The sequence below is a fragment of the Pholcus phalangioides genome, unplaced genomic scaffold (assembly GCF_987345545.1).
Source record: "Pholcus phalangioides strain wild (caught in Gottingen) unplaced genomic scaffold, Ppha-v1.0 ptg000039l_1, whole genome shotgun sequence".
Taxonomy (NCBI): domain Eukaryota; kingdom Metazoa; phylum Arthropoda; class Arachnida; order Araneae; family Pholcidae; genus Pholcus; species Pholcus phalangioides.
This window is the reverse complement of record NW_028301625.1, coordinates 6873524-6897417: the sequence shown is the minus strand read 5'-3', so window position 1 is coordinate 6897417 and position 23894 is coordinate 6873524. Positions and strand designations below refer to the sequence as shown.

The 23894-nt window shown below is 36.7% G+C and overlaps 1 protein-coding gene across 1 annotated transcript in view; it reads left to right on the top strand.

Annotated features, from left to right (window-relative positions):
- Positions 1-23894, top strand: part of LOC149065514 (INO80 complex subunit D-like) — a 140416-nt gene that overhangs the window by 81502 nt on the left and 35020 nt on the right. The window contains exons 7-9 of the mRNA XM_089253729.1: positions 386-492; positions 11578-11711; positions 11849-12044. Of these exons, the coding sequence (XP_089109855.1) occupies positions 386-492; positions 11578-11711; positions 11849-12044 (437 nt within the window). The remainder of the gene's footprint in view (positions 1-385; positions 493-11577; positions 11712-11848; positions 12045-23894) is intronic.

The window sequence follows — 23894 nt, the reverse complement described above, 5'->3', positions numbered from 1 at the left end:
AAAGAACATATAGATATTTCGCCTTGTTTGTTCATTTCTATTGTATTTTTCAAAGCTGGAGGGTCCCCTGACCCCCAAATGATGAGCTGAGGGGGTCTGGGGGCACCCCCTTCCAAATAAGGGGCCTGATCTTCACCAATATAAAGAAGTTTAGTATTTCAAAATCATTCGAACAAAAAACATTGTCTTTCTTTTCTCTAATAATCATAACTGGTTCACTTCTTGTAATTAATGACAGCACTTAGATTGTTGTCATTCAGATGTGAAAGTTGGAAAAAAAATATTTGAAAAAAAAATATACTAGGAATTGTGGCCTTGTTACATTTAACCCTACTTTCCCTTATATTTTATGGTTTTAAATTTTTATTCATTTTTATGTATTCAGAGCAAAAGAAATCAAAGAGAAGCGAAAAAGGTATTGCAAAAAAAGAGAAAATAATGGAGTTCATTGCAATTCTCAAGCTTTGCCTTTTACTTGGCAATGTCAAAAGCGTATCCTTTTCAAAAAATATTATTTTGAAGTTCTTCATATTTATATAACTGAAGTGTCATTTTTTTTATCAAAACTTTTTTAATCATTTTGGAACAAAATTATACCGTGTGTACATAAATAAATATACCAACTTTGCAAGGCTATTGAAAGAAAATTAAAAGTACAAACTTGTTGTTCATTGGAAATCAAAAATTACAGTTGAAAGTTTAAATTTGACGCAGTTATAAGTGTTCAATGTGAGCCCCTTTAGTAACACAAAGGATATCGAGGCGGTACAATAACTCATCCCGCACTCTTTTCAGTATGTCTGGTGTGACGGTTTGAAAGGCTGCAGATATGCATGTCATAAGTTTTTCAATGTCATTTGGTAGTGTTGGAACAAACACCTGATGTTTGATGTAGCTCCAGAAAAAAAATTGCGCGGAGTGATGTCAGGGCTGCGAGGAAGCCATTGATGAAGAGCAAGGTCCTGGGGTGCTCGGCAACCAATCCACCGGTGTGGCAATTTGTCATTTAAAAACCCACGCACAGCTAAGTGCTAATGGGGTGGTGCACCATCCTGTGGTAGAATGAAATTACCTAATTCTTCTAACTGTGGCAACAGCCAAATCTCTAACGCATCCAAATAAGTAATCCCATTGACAGTCTTCTCATGAAGGGTCTTGTCTTCAAAGAACTGGCCGAAGATTTTGTCATGTGACATAGCACAAAACACATTCACCTTTGGTGAATCGCGTTCCACTTCAATGGTGGCATGTGGATTAAATGGTCCCCAGATGTGCACATTATGGCGGTTCACTATGGCGGTTTATGTGAAATGTTGTTTTGTCACTGAACACAATCTTGTACAGGAAGGACTCCTTGTTATCGAGCTCATGGAGTACGAACTCATGAAATTGTTTCCTTACTTTTTTATCGTTTTCAGTAAGCGCTTGGACTAGCTGCAACTTGTATGGTTTGAATGCTAATCTCCTCTGCAACCATTTCCAGATCTTCATAACAGGCATTTGCAGTTCTTGGCTGGCACGTCGAGTTGATTTGCTCGGACTCACTGTTAACTAAAGCATTTCGAGCACGTTCAACATTCTTTTCACTCACACGTGAGCGACCGGAGCTTTTACCTTTGCAAATCCACCTTTCATCATGAACTTTCTGAAATCAACATAAGATACTCCATGGATCGGGTCAAGCAATTCCGTATTCATGACGAAATGCTCGTTGTACAGTCGTAACTGAGTCACTTTTCGAAAATTCAATCACACAGAATGCTTTCTGTTTTGCTGTAAACATCTTAACGAGAAATGAATCACATAAGTTAAACTCGCAGCGTTCAGTCTGATGACCTCGTGCCGCCATCTATTCCAATCTTCATGAACTTTCAACTGTTATTTTTGATTTCCGATGAACAAGTTTGTACTTTGTTTAGTTTTTTTTCAATAGCCCTGCAAAGTTGGGATATTCATTTATGTACATACTGTATAATTTTTTCCGACAAATATAGTTTGATTCAAGGAACATTTCACTTTCGGCTATCCATACAAAGTTTTTCATCAGCTGACTGATGCGAAGATGAATTTAAGAAAGGAAGAAAATTCAGCTGAATTTGTTGGGAATCAAACCCAAATCCTCTCACTTGCTGGGTGAGACCATTAGATTACAAAAGCAACGAATCTCAATCTTTCCTTAAAGCTAGTGTGTGCTGAACGGGACCGTACATGGATGGTCGGACATAACTCAGACCAGAACAAGCAATACTGACATTGTGTTCACAATGTGACATCATCCTTGGATATTTCAGTATTGTTCGAGTTCTTTCGCCTGAGTTAGATCCGACTGCCCATCTGCGGCCCTGTTCAGTGCGCACGAGCTCTAAGCAAAGATTGAGATTTGTTGCCCTTGTGGTCTAGGACGCTCACCCAGCAAGTGAGAGGACGGGGGTTCAATTCCCCGCAAGGGCAATTGAATTTTCTTTCTTTCTTAAATTCATCTTCACATCAGCCAGCTATTGAAAAACTTGGAAATAGTTTGATACCTAACACCATATTTAAATTAAGCAAGCTTAGGTTAGTTCCATTTATCACATGTCCAATATGAATATTTTTCTCTTTGAACAGTATTGATGTAACTATTATATCCAAAAAAAATTGTCTTACTATTGATAAGTGTTACTGCATGATTAATTGTCTGTGATGCATTTTCATAAATTCTTTAAACATTTATTTATATCAGAGTATTTACCATCATGGAAAAGTTAGGAAATTAGAAAAAGTCCCAAAATAAGAAAGGTGGTCACATATTATTTTTCGAGTTGATTTTTGAATTTTTCTTGACAAGTTCCTGTGCCCTATTTTATTCCTGAAAATCAGGATCCTTTATTGGGCTTCCCATTATGAAAGTGTAACAGTTATCTATTATCGTGCAGTGGTGGTTTACTGTAGAATTTTTATGACTTTAAAGCTTGAGTCAAAGTCTTTTTCTATTTAAAAATAGTCACCACAGCAAGCAGCAGAAACAACAGATGCCTATTGTCAACCATCCTAATGACTAGTCTTGACAAGCATTAATTTTTTATGTAAAAAAGAAATTTTGTTCAATAAATGGTGTTAAATCTTCAAAGTAGACAAATAATCTTCAATGTCTCCAAATATGTCAAGGAAAGGTCATCAAATTTTCCTTTGGGTTTATGGCAGACACCCTGTATATCAACTTATTTAGCTAAGCCACAAAGTCGCATGTGACTAAAAAATAGATCTAGGGTTCGTTCCGACCTTGAAGAAAATAAAGGTTAATTTCCAAGTCCAATTAGGTCCTTGAAAAATCATTGCAGTCCTTAAAAAATATATATATAAATTTTTTCAAGTGCTTATATAAGTGTTTGAAATTTTTTTTGTGTGAAATTTTTTCTTTTTCAGTTTTTGTTTTCCCCCTCAACTAAATCTCCCCAAACCATATTCTACTGGGACGAATATGAGTGTAGCAACAATGATGAGTGATGAGACAAAGTTAAAAATGGTCATGCATACCTGAGGTATTTCTGTGCTTAAAAAGATGTTGCATAAAAATCTCTCTGCAAAACACTTAAGATATTACTTCAAAATATTTCAAACTATTGAATTAATATATATTAATTAATATCTTTTGTGTAAATATAGGCTGACCATATTTTCTTGATAAAAATACAGCAAAATTGCGAATTGTCACCAAAAAGTAATGCCAAAGTAGGGGTCTATCCTGCCAAAATTTGGGTCAGTTTTCCAAACCCTTCACTAAAGTCCGGATCTGAAAAACATACCCTTCACAAACATCTGGATTTGAAAAACGGATCCTTCATAAAATGCATATTAATGAAACCATAAATTTTTCATTTCATTTCTTTTGTGACAAATTAACTAGATTATTTCGCTTCCCACAAAATTTCTGATTTTTACAAAATTAATAACCCTTCTCACAAAAATAAGGGAAATTTTCACAAAAAGAGGACTCTGAATGGACCCCTACAAAAATAAGCAAAGTTCGAGTTATTGCTAAAATTGCCAAAAGATCACCAAATGCAGAAAATAAAGCACCATTGCGTTGAAGCAGTATGGATTTAAATTAATTCTATGAAAAAAAACATTAACATGACAAATATGTGAAATGTGGAAAAATAATTTAATACTTAATTTCAGTAAAGAATACAAATTCAAATGGCTTTGTGGAAAATTCATGAAATAACAATACATTTTTATGCAAAAAGTCAGGATGGCCAAAATTTACTTGAAAATATGGATCATAAGATCATCCTATATACACTGCTGGCCACCCAAATTGCAACACCAAGAAAGACAAGAGATATCGCAACAATATTTATTTTGTAGATAACATGTTGACCAAGCATCAAATGATTAAATTTATAGACTTCTGTGAAGTGTGGTTCCTGCCAAAATCAGTAGCCAGAGTAGCCGCCATTGTTGGAGATCACCGCTGCCACACGCCTCGGCATTGATTCAAAGAGACTTTGGATGTGTTCTTGGGGTACAGCAGACCAAGCAGCTTCCGCACGTTGCCAAAGTTGATCTGGTGTGGCAGCTGGGGATGTAATCTGGGTCAATCGTTGAGCAACCATGGACCACATGTTTTCTATCGGCGAAAGATCCGGAGAGCGAGCTGGCCAGGGAAGGAATTCAATCTGGCGATTGACAAAGAACCTTTGGACAATGCGTGCCACGTGTGGTCGCGCGTTATCCTGTTGAAATATCGCTGTGGGCAAGCCCTGAAGGTAAGGAAGGACAACTGGCTCCAACACCTCGGAGATGTAGCGCTGGCTTTTTAAAGTACTGGCAATGCGTACTAGAGGAGTGCGAGAGTGATATCCAATACTGCCCCATACCATAATACCCGGTGCAGGACCAGTGTGGCGGTGCATAACGCAGCTGTTCAGCATCCTCTCTCCATGGTGTCTCCAGACTCGAATCCAACCATCGTGGTGTTGCAGACAGAAGCGTGACTCGTCAGTAAAGACAATTTCATTCCATTGTGACGTCCACATCCTTCTTTCATCGCACCATTGGCGGCGGAGACGTCTGTGGTTCTGCGTCAAGGGTAGACAAAGCAATGGACGTCTTGCGGACAGACCACTCTGCTGTAAACGGCGTCGAATGGTACGTGCAGACACTGGATGATGCGGTACAGACTGAATGTGCTGTGCTATGGTTCGTGATGTGGCTGAGCGATCCGTCACTGCCATATGCACAATACGGCTGTCATCACGTGAAGTGGTGCACTGAGGTGGATGCGATCGAACACGTCCGTCCGTCGTACCCTCCTGCATCCAACGATCACATATCCGCATTACAGTTGTTTGGTTTCGTCCAACACGACTACCGATTTCCCTGAAAGATAATCCACAATCTCGGTAGGCCAATATCCTTCCTCTGTCGAACTCGGATACTTGATCAAAAGATGATCGCTGTTTTCTACGGGACATAATTGATTGTTTTTTTTGAAAAAACCACAAGAAAAACACAATTGCCGTACTTCAAATCGTCGAAATCTCGAAGCCTTAAATAGCGCTTTGAAGTGGCGCCACAGGCGCGCGTGATGTGCGTCTGCGCTGAAATTCTAATCATTTGCATATCTCACCCCTGCTAATGCATGTTGTAAATTTCATATTATTTGCATGCTTCCTTCAGGGTGTTGCATTTACGGTGGCCAGCAGTGTATATGACTACATGTGCGTTCTGATATTTTTATCAAAAGCACATTTTAATAGCGTTTCAAACATGAAATGATTTCTGCTGAATGTCCCTTAATAACACTACATTATATATGTACATTTTTAAAGCAAGACCTTTAGATCTTCAAATTGCCTACAAGCAGAAATTATAACTATAATAGTTTTAAAAATTATTCATCTTTAATAAATTGGCATTTCAAACTAAAAATTAAAATTAGTAGATGTGGAATATGAATTAAAAAAATTAATTTTTCATTTTTTGAAAAAAATCATGATTTTTATCAATCACGATATAAATGTCCTTGAATTTTTAAATTTTGCCTGGAAAATAACTTAAATAGTCCTTAAATTTTTTCACTTTCAAAAAATATCAACCATGAGATCTTATATCTAAGATTTATCAAAACTCATGCATGTAATGCTAGACACATTTATCATGTCTACTTACTGTTACAAATAAAAGATTATGTACAGAGGCTGGAACTTTGCCACAACAATACTCAATATAATGATAAATCCCTCTGCTGTGATATTTTTTCAAGTCTTGTTTGGAAGTGTCTGTGCTCAAATGTGTGTGTTAAACTGCTACCTCTCAATAATGATAATCCTTTGACAACATTTTTTTTTTGTCACTAGAGTATCATTGTATCGAAGTTCCACTTTGTTATACAAATACAACGCCACAACAGGCAAAATGCCCAACAAGGTGGCTGAGAAAAAGATGCCCATAAAAATATGGATGTCATATATTTCAAAAATACAGCAACCCAATTAAAAATGTAATTAATAAAAATTATAAACAATATATACACGTGATAAAAATTATACAATGCCCATAAAGAACACTTATGGTTGTCTTATTCTAAGTATGGATGGCTTCTCGATTTTCCCCAAAATTTTTATCGTATTTCTTTTTAAACGTGTCAATTGTGTTACAATTAACTACCTCCAGGGGTAAGCTATTCCATTTATTAATAACCCTATTAGAGAAATATTTCCTGCAACACCATAACCTTGCATTGTGCTTCACCAATCGATAATGGTGTCCCCTTGTAAAAGCAGTCGATTGGCGGTGTACTAAAAGTTCATGGTCCATCCTATCCATCCCATTGAAAATTTTGAACACTTCGATCATGTCTCCTCGACACCTGCGTTCATCCAATGTAAACATATTCAAAAAATGAAGTCTCTCTTCATAACTCAAGCCCTGTGTGCCAATAAGGACACGCGTAGTTCTTCTCTGCACCCCTTCAACCAAGTCTATGTCCCTCTGTAGGTATGGTCTCCAAAACCTTACAGCATACTCCAGTCCAGGACGAACTAAGCCTCGAAAAAGCGGAAGAATGACTTTAGGAGAACGCGAAGAGACCTTTTTGAAAATGAGACCAAGCATTCTATTCGCCTTTTTGACCACCGCTGAACAATGTTCAGAAAACCTAAGCCGCTCGTCAATGAGAATTCCTAAATCGGTGACCGTAGTTGCATCCGGAATAGTGACACCATTCAACTCGTAAGAGAACCGTGGGTTGTTTGAACCAAAATGAGCAACCATGCACTTATCAATGCTAAACATCATGCTCCATTCATTTGCCCATGCTGCAATCCTGTTTAAGTTGGTCTGGAGGAACTCCCTATCGTTTTGATTCTTCATTACCCCCATCAGCTTCACATCATCTGCGAATTAGCTAGTAATCCCATTAATACCCTGATCGAGTTTATCGATAAAAAGTGAAAAAAGTATGGGGACAAGGACACTTCCCTGAGGAACTCCACTTGTGACGTCTGTCCAACCAGAGAATTCCCTGTTCACCATAACTCGTTGCGACCTGTCTCTTAACCACGATTCTATCCAATTCAGCAAGTTGCCTCCAATTCCAATCTCGTGTAAACGCTTCAAGAGTTTGCCATGTTGGACTCAATCGAATGCCTTCTGGAAATCAAGGTAAACAACGTCAACATTTTTGCTCTTACCCAAAGCCTTAGGCACGTGATCATAGAAGCAAAGGAGGTTAGTTACACATGACTTTCCCTTCCTGAACCCATGCTGATTATCCGACAATACATTATTTCCGTCTATCCACTTCACAAACTGCCTTATGATGATAATTTCCGAAATTTTCGAGAGGGAGCTCATCAAACTCACTGGACGATAATTGGACACAGTTTCTCTACTACCCTTCTTAAATATCGGAACAACATTAGCAAGTTTCCAATCCCTTGGGATGATACCCTCAGCAACACTACTCCTGTATATCTGTGCGACTGGCCCCAACAATTCATTAGCACATTCCCTGAGGACCCTGGGATAGATATCATCTGGTCCCTCTGCTTTGCTTGCACATACATTTCTTAGAAGATTTAGGACCTCCACGTCTTCTACTTGAATATCGTTGAGGGTTTTATTACCCCATGCAACACCCATATATCGAATATCATTATCTCCATTAAAAACCAACGCGAAAAAGTCATTGAAAGCACAACACATGCCTACATTGCTCTCTGACCTAGACTCTCCTATGGAGAGGGGGCCAACTGTCCCCTTACATCCATTATTGACGTATCGAAAAAATGATTTTGGGTCAGAGCCAATGTTATCTGCCAACCTAGATTCAACTTCCTTTTTACTATCCCTTATCGCTTTCTTCAACACTCTTCTTTTATCTGTAAACAATGATAGGTCACCTAGTCCACTTTTATACTCTCTGAATGATCTTTTCTTTTCAAGATAAAGGTTACGCACGCTATCTGTGAACCATAGAGGGTACGATGTACAAACACGCTTTTTTCGAACAAAGGGTATGACGTCGTGCAAAACAGAGGACAGCTCGTACTAAATTCTTCCCATTGACTTACTACCCCTACTGATTCCAACCGGTCTTTGGAAACTTCAGATAACTTTCCTCTCAAAACATCAAAGTTAGTTCTCTGAAAACAAGGAACCAGCCTTTTGTTATCAACCTTACCTGAGGAAAAGTTACAGTGAAATCTGACTATACGATGATCACCAGAAGAAAACACTTCCCCCACCAAAACATGTTCAACAAGATCCTCAGAACTAGTAATAACTAAATCCAAAATTTTCGACCACCAACTTAAGAAAGTCTCTTTCAATACTGATCTCTAGATGAAAGGTTTTCCCTATCAATACCTGGGTAATTGAAATCCTCTAGTATGAGAACCCTCTTACGCTTACACATGTAGGAAATTTCATCATGCAATTTGGCGATGTAGTTTGGGTCCCTATTCGGTGGATTGTAACAAACCCCAACAATAAGTTTATGACGTCTTTTGTTCTCAAGCTCAACCCATACAGTTTCAATATCACTTCTCTGCACGTTACACTCTCTAGCCTTCAAACATGATTTCACGTATATCAACACTCCACCCCCTTTCCTATCAGATCTATTTCTCAAAAAAGTATCGTATCCTGAAATGTGTAAGAAAGATTCATCCCCATCGTTTGCCCAAGATTCTGTAATGGCTATAAGATCCAGGCCCTCCACAACTATCATAGTTTCTAAAAATCTTTCTTATTACCCACGCTCCTGGCATTTATTAGCACACATTTTAATTTGCCCTGTTAATTAGTGTGAATCGAGAAGCCATATAAGTCAGAGGTGGGTAATTCCCGTCAGTACTGTTGTGATTATCATTAACTAGCCCGCATTCCCGACTACGTGGTCTGGGAGTAAAAAACCTGACCTAAGACTCGTAAACCTCCCAGACCCCCCTCTTATTTAGATGGATCCCATCCGAACGAAGCCACCTATTGGTAAATGCGTGAAGCTCCAAGAACATGACCCCAAGTAAGGAGCAAATGTCCTTCAGGCCTATATTGAATTGGTGGATCGTATTCCTATACCCCCTACTACCCCTTGGCAGCACTGGAATCACTGCCACATCTGAACCCTTCTCCCTAGCAGATAATAGTAAATCCCGGTACTCTGACAGAGACTCACTAATATTCGCTCCTACCTGATTCTTCCCACCCATAGAATCACCCGCAAGGGCAACTTTTGACAATGAAAAACGTCTCGAACGTATCTTATGTTTCTTGTAAATACAGTAAAACCCTATAATAAGTAAATAAAGGAACTCCTAGGACAAAAAAAAATTGTCCGTAAAAGATGGGTGACTGTATTAGAGGGGTGTCATGTTAAATTTTATTATATAGTATTAACAATAACTGAAATGGTTCTTTATTCGAATATGAATGAAATTCTGATCATATGAGATGTGTTTAAATTCTTTACATTACATAATTTTTGCATAGATACGCAATTAATATTACAAAAAAAATATTACACAAAGTTTATACATACTGAGTTTACATCTTTTGAAAAAACTGATCAATCGATGTCTGGTGGGTTTTGTTGTGTATTTCAACTCCTTTAAAATATATTTTAAGTTTGCGAGACTAAATCCAAGGACTTTTCATCATTGTGTTTACAGAAAAATTTAATCAATATATTGCATTAACTTTTGGAAGAGCAGGAACTCTAATTTTATGTTTTTCACTGTATTCGATGCTACCAATTTTTCTCTTAGGTTGGCATTACATTATAAAAGTTTGATAAAAGATCTTTTACAAAATGTGAAGAAAAAAAACAACCAATAAGCCTGTTGTTTGCATTTCCTCGAATGTAACTGATACGATTATTGGTTGCATTTTTGAAGTTTAATAAAAGAACTTTTTACACAGCTTAAGTGATAGAGAGCCACAATTACTAGATCTAGCCATATTAAACAGCTTGAAATACTGTGAAATATACGAGCACACAACCAGCAATGCATGAACTAAACCATAGTCTCCGAAACTTTTTGTTCCATCGCCCCCTTCATCAGAAATTTTTTCCTCATTGCCCACCAGCTCAAGCAAACCCATAGTATCCAATGTTAAATCAGTAGATTCTATCGCCCCCTTGGACCATTCCATCGCCCACTTTGGGAAACACTGAACTAAACTGACATCCGAGTTGTCAAACATTAGCTAAGTTCAAATCAAAATTTCATTCTATAATAGCCAAATATAAAAAAGTTGATCAGTTATTGAAATTTCTGCTGCCATCTAGTTAGCATGATTCGAACCAAAATTGTGATCATTGGTATCCATATAGGGGTTTTAGTCCAATGGAATGATTAAAATGTTGTCCTTGACCGTAAAACAGGTGTTCAAAATACATTATTTAAATTTGCCGAGAAATTTCTATGTGGCCCTAAAACAGGGGTGACCGTTAAGAGGGGTTTTACTTTATTACTCTGAGGAACTTCTTGATGAAACATTCAGAAAGTTTTGTGTTGTAATCTGTGCATGAATTTCTTGATGGTATTTTTGATTGTGTATGACAGTACTCTACAAATTACAGGTGCCAGGTTACCATAGCAATTAAAAAATTCTACTGGTGCATAAAATTTTATGTGAGATGACTAGATTGGAGTCGGTGGACAAAATAAAATTTTCAGAGTTTATATCAGTGTGTGTACCAGCATGGAAAGGGGTTTAAAATCATGGGAAATGGGAAAAAAGGATGATTTTTTTAGAAAAAATATGTTTAGCTCCTAAGAAATTTTTAGCTGGTGCCAAATTTATTTTTTATTTTTTCAATTTTTCAAGCTCTTGTGTGAAATTAAGTCATTCCATAGAATTGTTTTTACAAATTTACTTTATAATAATTTTTTTTCTACCACCTGGCAGTCAGAGGTTAGGGAGCTAGCCTCTCACTGTGCAGGTCTGGGTTCGAATCCCGGTGCGGGCATGGATGTTTATTAACACTAACAAATTTCTTGGACGAATCATGCTGATCTCTTGGGAATACGTGATGTGATCATCTTTAATAATTTTCTGATAATTTCCTTAACATTACAACAGACATAATGTATAATGTTGATCAGTTACTTTTTCAGCACTGCACTGCTAAATATCCAGAAAACACTCAATGCTGTACCCCTGTGTTTGATGTCAGTCATGAGTTGCCGTTGTGCAAAATGCATGCTGATAACAAAGTAATGTGGGAATTTTAATCATTTACATCTTGTTTTGAAATGTATAGGAAATTTAAAAGAATAAATCTAATTATATTCACAGTCTAATTACTCATTTGAGTACAAGCTTGTTTTTTTAAATCTGGTTTCTTCTGAAGGTTAGTGATCGTAGATTGGAATTAGATGAAAAACCAAAGAAACCAAGAAAGAAGCCAAAGCCCTCTGCTCTCACAAGGCCACCAAAGCGCGGTAAAAAGAAAAGAAAGTTGAATCCACTCCGTCCTGTTTCGCCAGCACCTCATCTTCCGGAACCTTCACCTGTTCTTTCTAGTTCTTCAAGTAGTAGTGAATTTCGTAAGCCGTATATTGTTGTGTATTTTTTTTTTAATATTTTGATTGGTAAAATTACAACAAAGAAATTAGTTTATCTTATTCACATATTATAGAGAATTTTTTACAATCTATTTTTTTAAATTTTTTTTTATTTAATGTAATAACGTGATTCACACGTATTCCCAAGGGATCGGCATGATCCGTCCAGGGAATTTGTTAGTGTTAGTAAACATCCATGCCCGAACCGGGATTCGAACCCAGACCTGCACAGTGAGAAGCTAGTTCCCTAACCACTCGACTGCCAGGCGGCAGGATCAAGATTATCTTTTAGAAAACCCTACTATATCATGGTATATACCAACATAAAAAAAGAGAGAAAGTCCTGTTTAAAATCATGAAATGAGTCAAAGATCACCAGTCAAGAAAAAGAGATTAAATAAGTAACAGGATCACTGATTCCTTCAGTTTGATGTTGGTTTAGTACCAATATGTTGAAAATTCTTCAGCAAGGACACAAAATAAAATTATTGTGCATTTGGGCTGTAAAACAGGATTTAGAGCCTATTTATGACAACATAGAAAACTGCCTCGACATCTGATGCTCCTCCCACCACTATGAGATTGCGCAAATATTGTTATTAATTTGAATAACAAAAACCCACGTTCATTTCATTCGGTGATAGTCAGTTGGTTTTCCGATTTTGAGGTGCACAAATGCTGGTCTGTTTCGCTTGAAAAAAAAGTCTTGCCGAAGGGCAACAGACCTACAAGTCTATCGTTGATCACCATTATACAAAATTCTCATTCAGGAATAGTTTCCGGGCGAGAATCTTCCCCTCCCCCACCCGTTCTCAGGAATTGTTGCGATTTTCCGTTCCCAAAAAAAATTCTTGGGAATTCGGGAAGATCACTGTTGCGACACATTAATACTGAAAATGAAACATAGCCTAGCATTGCTTGGGGAAGAGATAAGGGAAGAAAAAGAATAGAGTGAATAAAAGTGGAGGTGTGGGGGCTTCCAGTTTTTATAAACTGTACTAGAAACCCTGCGTACTATGAAATCCTAATTCAGTTTTGGGGAAGTCGAAACATGAGAGATGAACGAAAGAGATAATATCTGAAAAAAACAACAAGGTGTAATGATTCCGGGCCTATTGTGATTTCTAATCGTGTTATGGCTCCTTGATAGATATCTCTATGATATCTCGATAGATGATTCTACGTATGGAGTCTGTCCATTTCTGAAAAAGAGAGCTCTCTGCTTTATTCCAAAGTCAAACATACATAATACCCAATATATTTTTTTCACTCATCAGCACCCCTTATTTTATGGCCTTACTTAAGAGGCCCCTTTTTCCATGGAGAATAATTGCTTAACACTCTATAATACTTTCTCTTGCCTTTCCTCTCTCTGTAACCTTAATACTTAAAAACTTATCCTTTTTGTCTAACTACCTACAAGTGATTGAGAAAAGAAGTTTTATGGCTTTACAATGCCCAATTCTATGCACATTTTCCCCTTCCATGGGAATATTTTCTCGTTCACAACTGACCCCTGTTTTTTAAGCAATTTTACAGGAAAACAAAAGAGCGATTGTGGGGGGGGGGGGGGAAGGTGGGTTGCTTTTTTTTTTACTTTCAAGTAAAAAAGGACCACTGACCAGGGTTGGGTTTTGACATCAAAAATTTGTTTTTGACATGACAAGCATCAAAAACTGGTCTAAAACTGGTTTAAACCATCAAAAACTGTCGAAAACCATCAAAAACTGTCGAAAACCATCAAAAACCGTAAGGAATGCTTTTTGATAATAATACAATATGTATGTAACATGATGAGAAATTTATTTTTTTGCATACTACAATGCTTCATTTTTAAACATTAATTTATTGCAATAATTAATACAAAATATTAATTATAATTTGCAACTTCGAATTGTTTGACATACAAAGAGTTGAGAACAGATAATGCAGGGCATCCATAATTAAAAGACCCTATTTTAAAGTAGCCTACATGCGAAACCAATTCATCAGAAAATTGTGAAATTTTGTGGAGGACATGAAGTGAGATGGAAATTAGTTTCAGGGGGAAAAAATTAGTTCCACATGTCACCACCAGAGAGTGTTTTATTAAGAAATGACACATTTAGGCAAACGTTTACAATTTTAACAATTGTTAACTGCTTTTACAATTGTCGCTGCAACAAAACATGTTCCACATGATGGCCATCATTTTCAGATACCACGTTAAATCGTAGCATGTTCTACAACTGACCAAAGTGTGTGCGGGGAAATGTCCAGCATGTGGCATGAAATTCTGCCTTTAAGGTCAGGTGAAGTTCTTGGATTGCCACGACTTGCCAGATGTTACAAATGCCCCCAAAGTCAAAAATTGCATGGATTAAGGTCCAGGGATCAGGGAGGACATAGACTTGGGAAGTGCCGGCTGATGACACATTCTTCAGTAAAATGTGTTTTAAGAACATTCTTAACACACACTGCAATGTGTGGAGGAGCTCTGTCTTGTATAAAGATTGTGTCTGCAAGGCAGTGACATGTTTGCAAAGCCGGAACAATTTCGTTCTGTAACAGTAATGCATATTGCTTCCCGTTGATCAAGTATGTCAGTGGACCTGTAGAACGTAACTCCTCGTAGAAGTTAGGGACTGAGAATAAATGATTCAGTAAATCCACGCCATACCATCACTTTTGATGAATGCAGGGGTGGGAACTCTGTGCCAATTGTGCCGCACTGCGCCAAAACTAATATCTTGCGCCATCCTGCTCCAATAGCGTATTTTCAAATTTTTCTGTGCCAAATAGCGAATTTCGCTTCAGTATGCCCGGAATATCGGAAAGGACACCAAAAAATTGTTGTTCCTGCTAGCCACGAAACGTTTTATTTCATGAAAAGAAATTTTATTTCATAGAAATTTCATAGAAATTTTATTTCATGAGGTAAAGACTAATTAAGAATGGATTTATTTGAAATTTGACTCCCTTAAAGCCCCATTTACATGGGAAATTAAATATTCTTCAAAGTTACCGGTAACAGAGTTTTTCACTACAGTCCATTTACATGGCGATTAGCAGGGTTGGATTTTGACATGACAAGCTGTCAAAAACTGTCAAAAACCAAAACGAATGCTTTCTGATAATGTTTTGAACACAACATAAATTGATGAAAAACTTACTTTTTTGTATATTACAATGTTTTAAACATTAATTTATTACAATAATTAAAACAAAATATTAATTATAATTTGCAATTTTGAATTTTTCAACATAAGAGTCTAGAACATATAATATATAGTTTTGTGGTTCATTTCATGTAAGCTACTGATTACCTGTGTTCAAATTGCTGCTTATTTAAAATATGTATGATAGGGGCATCACAGAGTTAGGTTTTAGACTTCAAAAACTATAAATCAGTATTAAAACAGTAAAAAGCTTACTGTTAATGTTGTCAAATAGTTTTTTTAACCTGATAGATATGCTGAATAAAAAACACTTACTTTTATGTAGATTCAACGGTTTTACATTCAGAATTATAATTACTGAGAATCTATTTCGATATTTTAAATTTTCTGATCTCAAAATTTTATTCCATGTAAAAATTCTCACATAGAATTTGTTAATACACTAACTAAACTCATTTATTTTCATCTAAAAATTTCTTAGAGCTCAGGGTGTATAAATTCACAGAGTTAAACAGTATTTTCAACCAAAGCAGAGCCAACAAGACTTAATACCGAAAGCATTTGTTTTGCACATTTAAAATTAAATACAGCTTCAGTTGGAAAACCATTGCATTATAAATGCTAGTAAATATACCATATCATAGTGCAGAAGTAAGAATAACTAAGTTTGACTAAGGATAAGTAACAGGAGTTTCTTGAGCATAATGTACAAGCTAGCATTGCCAAACTGAATGACATTTTAGTTCTACAATTTAGTATTTTGATCGATAGATATATTTCAATGTTATGCACAGTAATAGTATCGTTTTAAGTATCTCAGTGATTATCTAGATAATTTTATAATAACAGAAATCAACATTACATATACAGGGGTGGGAACTCTGCGCCAATTGCGCCGAACTGCGCCAAAACTAATATCTTGCTCCATCCTGCTCCAATAGCGTATTGTCACATTTTTCTGCGCCAAATGGCGAATTTTGCTTCAGTATGCCCGGAATTTCGGAAAGGGCGCCAAGAAATTTTTGTTTCTGCTAGCCATGAAACGTTTCTTTACGAGAAGAGCGTGTTTTATTCCACTATACTTAAACTATTGGGCCCCTGATCGGGCTTTCCATCGCCAAACCCCGATATTGTCCGTGATCGTGGAACTGAAGATGGTTTGCAATGCCTTTCAGCTTTAAAGTGCAAATTTGAGTGTTTCCGTTTAAAAAAAGTCGTCACTGGAATCAGCAGAAATTACCGTAGTCGATTGTCATTGTGTTAAATCCAGATGTTTCGTGAAAAAAATTTTCATTCCGGAAGTAAAAAGCGCATGTCTGCCGAATTACGAATGTTAGTTTAGAAACTTTGCCGAATTACGAATGTTAGTTTAGAAACTTTGCCGAATATCGCCAATGTTGTCGAATAACGAGTGTTAAATCGTCAATATCGCCAAATAACGAGCGTTAAATCGCCAATCTCGCCAAATAACGAGTGTCAGATTGCCAATCTCGCCAGATAATAAGTGCTGAATCGCCAAACATCGAGTTGATTCTTCCGAAATTTTCTCCCATTTTGCAACAATTTCTTTCCAAGTATAAAAAAATTAAAAGCTTATAAATTTTTTTTAGCTCATTTGAAGTGCCGCTGTTCAAGGCAGCAAATAGTGACCTCAGTAAGCAAAAATCATCTTAAATAGACGGGTGCAAAACATTTTATGACAGCCGCTCTTTCAAACAAGGTGTCAAAAACCTAAAACACCAAAAACAAAAACAGGGTTCGCACATCCTTACAAACTCCTTAAAAACTCCTAACTTTTGATTTCCCTCTGGAAGGGCCCTTATAACTCTTTACTTTTTGCAGCCACGCCTGAAAAGATCCTTTTTTTTTTCTCTGAAGGGATGGATGATCTTTTTTAGAATAGGCATTCCCCATGGTGATGAATAGCATTGCCTAGAAAAATAAGAGGAAGCTTTCCCCGAATATGAAGAGGAAGAAAAGGGGAAAAAAACGCTCTCTCCCTTTGTAATAGGAAATGTGAAAGCAGGGGATGGGATTGGAACATCCAATGGTTGTGCATACCTGCCAACCGTTACGATTTTGTCGTATTTAGTAAATTAATACGATTATACACTTTTGTTTCTAAAAATGTGATTTTTTACCGAATCGCTAGTTGTGACATGTATTACTGGCTATGTCGCAAACTGGTCAGCGTTGGAAATCGATGGTCCGTAGAACGACATCACTCCGCTGAACCAGTAGCCGAAAATTCCCCCATGCCCAGTGGTGAGAAAGTTTTTTTAAGTTTTTACTTATGCGGCGAAACGATGTCTCGAACCTCCTATATTACGCAGTATACTGAGTGCAGACCTCGCAGCCTTCCTATTTTTCCTACTTTCGCCGCAATCGTCTTTTTTTTTACTGCAATTCTCTCCTACTATTCCTATTTTATCCCTCCTTCCCATTTGCTTACAGCCAATATCTCACTACGAAAATTCCGAGAAACCGCAAAATGTCACTGCTTTCCACAGTTTTTTTGACGTGTTTTATTCACATTACAACTCGCTACTGAAAAGGAAGAAAGGAAAAAAAATTTCAGTTCCACTGGAGTAAGGGACGACGACAAGCGTATCTTTTCGCCGCCGCGCCTTAAAGTGCTAAAAACTGAAGTCCAGTGGGGAAAGCGAATCTGTTTCGCAGATTGGTTGCCGTAAATAAAAAGGCAAAAAAAAAAGAGCAACAGACTCTATCCACACACAAGAGATTCTATGAGAGACAATGGGTTTCTCTCTCCTGGGATCCCGTAACGAGCGTTCATCCCTGAAGCCAGGCTTTCCTAGGAGTAGGCTTTTTGCCCTGCATGAACCTATCTGGATAATTTCGTGTTGGCAGAAATGAGTTACATAATGACGTTACGCATTTGCGTTTTCCAAGCGTGGCGCATCGGCTCAGGACGGCCATATAGTATATGACCCTGGCGTCATATACTCTATCGGCTGCATGCTCCGGTTTAAAGGAAAGAGACACAACACGAAAATGAAGGGAAGATCGCTGAAACGCGCAGCACACGACGCTTAACTCCTCCAGAAGCAGTCTGCCAATCACGCCCAACGTAAAGCGCTGTCGTGAGCCGTATTGCGCTCTGTAGGAAATCAGTCGTACTGCTTTTCATATTGATGAATAGACGGCATGTCGCGCTGGGTGATTCACGTTGCACGCGGCATAGAAAACCTGCTAGTAAAACCCGGCTTTTAAAAGTGACAGCTCGAGCCACGTCTGGTTACGGGGGGGGGGGGACGAGCCGATCAGCCGCTATAGCTGAACCCACTTTTTTTAACCTTCAGAAAATAACTTTAGGGTATCTTAATAATGTTAAATAATGTCTTAAATAATGTTAGGGGTCATTCAAGTATTATGTCAGCATGGATGGGGGATTTTCGATTTGCTGACTTGACGTGGAGGGGGGGGTGTGGATGATTCTTACGTCATCAACCACCCTTTATAAAAAATATGAAATATTCTTAATGGCGTCTTACTCGGTGCGCGAAAAACGAGTAAAACTTTTCACTAGTTTGTGGGCACCTGAACTAACATTCTCCCTATTGAGTCCCCTACAGAGCCACTCTAGTGATCTTCAAATTCTGAGCGGATCCAAATGCTCTGGAGCTGTGCCGCACGTCATATAAGTGATTCGTGACTATGCCGCAGATCACTTAAGTAATCTGGGAATGTGCCACGGATAACTTGAGTGATGTAGAACCGCACTGGTGGCAGGACCAATGCTCTAAAACTTTGTCACATGTCACTCAAGGGATCGCTTAATGTGCCACAGATAGCTTAAATGGTCTGGAATTGTGCCACGAGTCACTTAAGCGATCTGTAAATGTGTCACTTGGTTCATTGTTACAAAAATAGATTTAGGGACAGGCCACATAATGCCAGGGCCACATTTGGTCCGCACAGGCCGAATGTTTAGCGCGGGTCAAAGGTTACCAAGGGCTTAGAGAGGTAGGGTCGCAATGAATTTCTTGAGCAATTTTGGGTTCTTAGCCTTCAAATAGTATTGAAATTAACAAAAATTGATTATAATAACATATAAAGATATTGTTTCGAAATTGTAAAAAATATTTTTACTCTTCTTTTAAAAAATATTTTGTGGATTAAAAAAATAAATTTTTGATCATCTGGGGGGAAGCCCCCAATTCAGATTCCACCAATAAGCGTTAGGAGGAAGGGGACAGCGCTGACAGGGGGAGGGTGAGAGTTTTGCTGACTTTTTCTGACAAGAGGGGTGAGTCAAAAATTGCTGAAAATTTGCTGACCTAATACTTGAACAGCCCCTTATTTTAAAGCATACATGTGCTCAACACATGGCCTAAATGTGGCCTGCCTCAAGTGGCTTCTGGCAAATTCTTACTTCAATTGAGCGGCCCGTGGCACATTCCCAGATGGTTTGAGTGAGTGATTTCCGGGGGGGGGGGGCTTTCTTTCAAACCGAGCACAACTCAGGTCTATTACCATCTATGGGCAATTTACTATCTAGGAAGTGTGTGTGTGTGTGCCTAGGGTTGCTGCAAATATAAATAATTTTGTAAGAAAAATCTTTATCGGCTGTGGTTTTTATTTTGAATAATTGGAGGGGGAATAAATATCACTTATAATTTTTATAATTTATGTGATGCTGTTATGAGTTATATTTTTGACTAATACTTGAAGGTTTTAGAACACTTTGGTGACAACAGAAAGCATGTATGTGGATTGATTATTTTATGAATTCTTATGATGCTGGGTAACAAATCAAAACTTGTAATTTTTGAACCTCTTCTACATCTATATTTTTGAGAAGAGGGAAAGTTTGTTTGCAAATTAAAAATAAATTTTACTTTACCCGCCCCTTTTTTTGCTGTAAAACTTGTAAGTTATGAAGTTTGCCATGACTCCTTAAAAACAGCTTCAAACTCCTTAAAAAGTCCTTAAAAACTCCTTACTTTTCATTTTGAAAATTTTGTATGAACCCTGAAAAATCAAGCTGATGAAAAGATGTTTGATAACAAAAGACAGTGCAGTTTTATTTTGAAAAGGGTTGAGGGTTAACGAAAATATTCTTGTTAATTTCACTGCTCCAATTTATAAATATCTGCTCCGAATCCCATATTTTTCTACTCCGAATCCCATATTTTGCTGCTCCAAATCCCGAATTTGCTGCTCCAAGGCTGCTCCGAAATGTCACTTCCCACCCCTGTGAATGCAATGGAACCTCTAAAATAGCATGTGGATTTTCTGGTTCCCAAATAGACTGCACCATCCAAGTGAAAATGTGCTTTGTCTGTCCTGAGGATATTCCAAGACCATTCTGAATTGACATCAACGTGCGCTAGAACTGCTGTGAGAACCGGAGTCTAGAGTCATAATCATGTGAAGCAAATGCTGCACAATTGAAAGTTTGTACAGATAATATCGGATGATATTCCACATGATCGTATGGACAGTTGAACATGGCCTATACAACGCCTGTGCTGCATGCTTGACACTAGTGCATGCTACCACGAGAATTTGAAGCTTTTTCACCTGAAGTGAAACCTCTTGTACTGCATCTGTATAAACTTGTTTTATTCCTCTTCCAGGACGAGCAGTCACTGATCCTGTAGTTTCAAATTTCATTATTATACTCCGAAGGTTTTTAACATTCGTTGGGCCTTTTCGAATCCTCTTCCAAGTCTGATATTTCCGTAAAGCAGTTACTGCGAAATTGCTGTTTTGGTAAAATAATTTGACCAAGAAAGCACGATCTCGTAAACTTATCATCATTGTGGACAGCAAACACATTGAGAAACAAGATCTCCGTAAATGTTTCTAGGTTTTATAACAGCTGCTGCATGACATCACATAAATTTTTGTGACATCACATGTTCACTACAGGTATTCAAAGTGAAATGCCCTCTGGTGGTAACATGTGCAACTAACTTTTTTCCCCCGAAACACACGCAAATTTCCATCACTTCATGAAGTCCTCCACAAAATTTCACACTTCTTATGACTGGTTTCGCCTGTAGGCCACTTTAAAATAGTATCTTTTAATTATGGACGCCCTGTATATCCTTTTATGGTCTATTTTATCTAAACTACTGATTACCTATGTTCAATTCATCAAGTGAAATAGAGCTGTTTATTCAAAATACGTGTGATAAGGAATCAGGCTTAGGTTTTTGACCTCAAATACAAGGTCATAACAGGCAAAATTCCCAACGAGGTGGCTGAGAAAATGATGCCCATAACAAATATGGATGTCATATATTTCTAAAATGCAGCAACCCAATTACAAATGCCATTACAAAAACTAGAAACAATATATATACATGATAAAATATTATAAAATGCCCATGAAATATATTTATGGTTACCTTATTCTAAGTATGGATAGCTTCTCGATTTATCCCAACATGTTTATCGTTTGTCTTCCATCGGTATTAACAGTCAAAAACTTACTGTCAATGTTGTTGAATAGTTTTTTAACCTAATGGATATGTTAAATAACAAAACACTTTCATGTAGATGAAAGTGTTTTATATTTTGAATTATAATTACTGTGAGTAGAAAATATCTATTTTGATGTTTTAAATTTTCTGATCTGCCCAAAATTTTATTCCATATAGAAAATTCTCGCACAGCATCTGTTAATACACTGATTAAATGAATTTATTCTCACCTAAAAATTTCTTAACTCAGGTTGTATAAATCCAGAGTTTTAAAGAGCATTTATAATTCAATCAAAGTAGAGCTGACAGGACTATATACCCAAAGCATTGTTTTGCACGTTTAGACATAGTTTTGATTGAAAAACCATTGTATTAAAAATGCTAGTAAATATACCATATCATAGTCAAACTTGATCGTTCTTACTTTGGCACTAACAATAAGTTTCAGGAGTTTCTTAAGCATCATATACAAGCCAGCACTGCCAAATTAAAATACAATTTAGTCCTACAATTTAATATTTTGTTTGCTGGTTATATTCTGATGTTATGCACAATAAGGGTATTGTTTTAAGTATCAGTGATTATCTAGATAATTTAATAATAACAGAACTCAACATTGCCTATATTGCGTAAGTTTTAAACACCTGTTTGTTATGAAAAGAGTACAGCATGTGGTTTATATCAATACACATATATAAGCAGCTGAAGAAGTTCTGGAAGGTCAAGAATCATCTTGAATTGAAGGATATCAAATCATTTCATAATTTTTCCTTCAGCTTTATGCTATGCTTTATTCACTTCGTATATTATATGAGGGGAAAAAATATTTTTTGTCCAAAATAATAATTATGTAAAGAGTAGAAAATTATTTTACAACCACATTAAGTATTTGTTCTTTGTATAACATAGTCACTTCGAATAATACATGCAATTAATGTATGTATTTCCAATGGGAATTTTTATATTGAAAAGTAATATTTGAGGTTTTTGATTAAGGGTTTTTGACGTGACAGTTTAAACTGTCAAAAACCTGCCAACCCTGACCACAATTGGCCTTTCAATTCGAATGGCTTCAAATGCAAACACCCCCCTCCAAAAGAATTAAAAAAAACATGTACAAGTGGGGCAAAAATTACTTCCCACAGTTGAAGCTACAAATCTCAAATGCTTAGACACAGTTTATAATGCAGAGTTCTTGAATGCTTATCCTCTGTGTTAGTAGTATGAATTATTATATATATCGGAGTAGTGATTAAGAGTGATGTGTAAGCATGTGATCAACATAATTTGAATTAAGCAATGTTAGTGCTGCATAGGCAAGTTGTAATTCAAAATATACAAAAGGTAAGACAATCTTTTTTTTCCTTTGCTGACTGTGGGAAAGTTGGAGAAAATAATATTTCATGCTGCTTAAATTTCATTTAATCTGCAACAGGAAAAATAGGAAATTGTGTAAGTTTTTCGGATCTCAGCCAAACTGCAATGAAATTTAGGACCCGGTGTCAGGTCCGCCACCAGGAAAGTCGAGTACACAAGCAGGAGTACCAATTCATCCTTTAACGTAAAGATTTGTACACCTTCCGCATGGATCATTAATACTACAATAATATAAATATATTATTTATATATTTTTTATACCCTTATAATATAGTACTAGTGAATTAATTATAAAATTTGGGATACATGTCTTCAAAACGTCATGTAATTGAAGTTGTATGGCATATAATTGAAATATTTAAATTTTAGAAAGTATAAAGAGTAGTCGAGGGTTGTTTGGTTTTAACCACGTTGGTTTATGCCATGGTTTTAACCAAGTGGTTTTTTTTCAAAAAATCAAATAAAAGTTGCCTAAATATAATTTTTTTCCGTGAAAAATATCATATTGGTTCATTATTAGCCAAAATGTTTCATTTTTACCCCATTTTATATCCTTGGGGTACATTCTGATGGTATATCTTTAAATGACATAAGATTTTATAAGTGGTTTTTTCAAAAAATCTCATAAAAGTGTCCAGAATATACATATATTTTTCATATGAAGTATCTTAGTTATTTAAAGTTATATATATAAAAGCCAAAATTTCTCATTCTTACAACATTTTCTAACCTTTGGCTACATTCTGATGCTCTATCTTTAGAAAATTCATGAATAAGGATTGCATTACACATCTAAATGTAGTGGTGTAATATCTCACAGGGTTTCTTTTTCCCTTCACAAA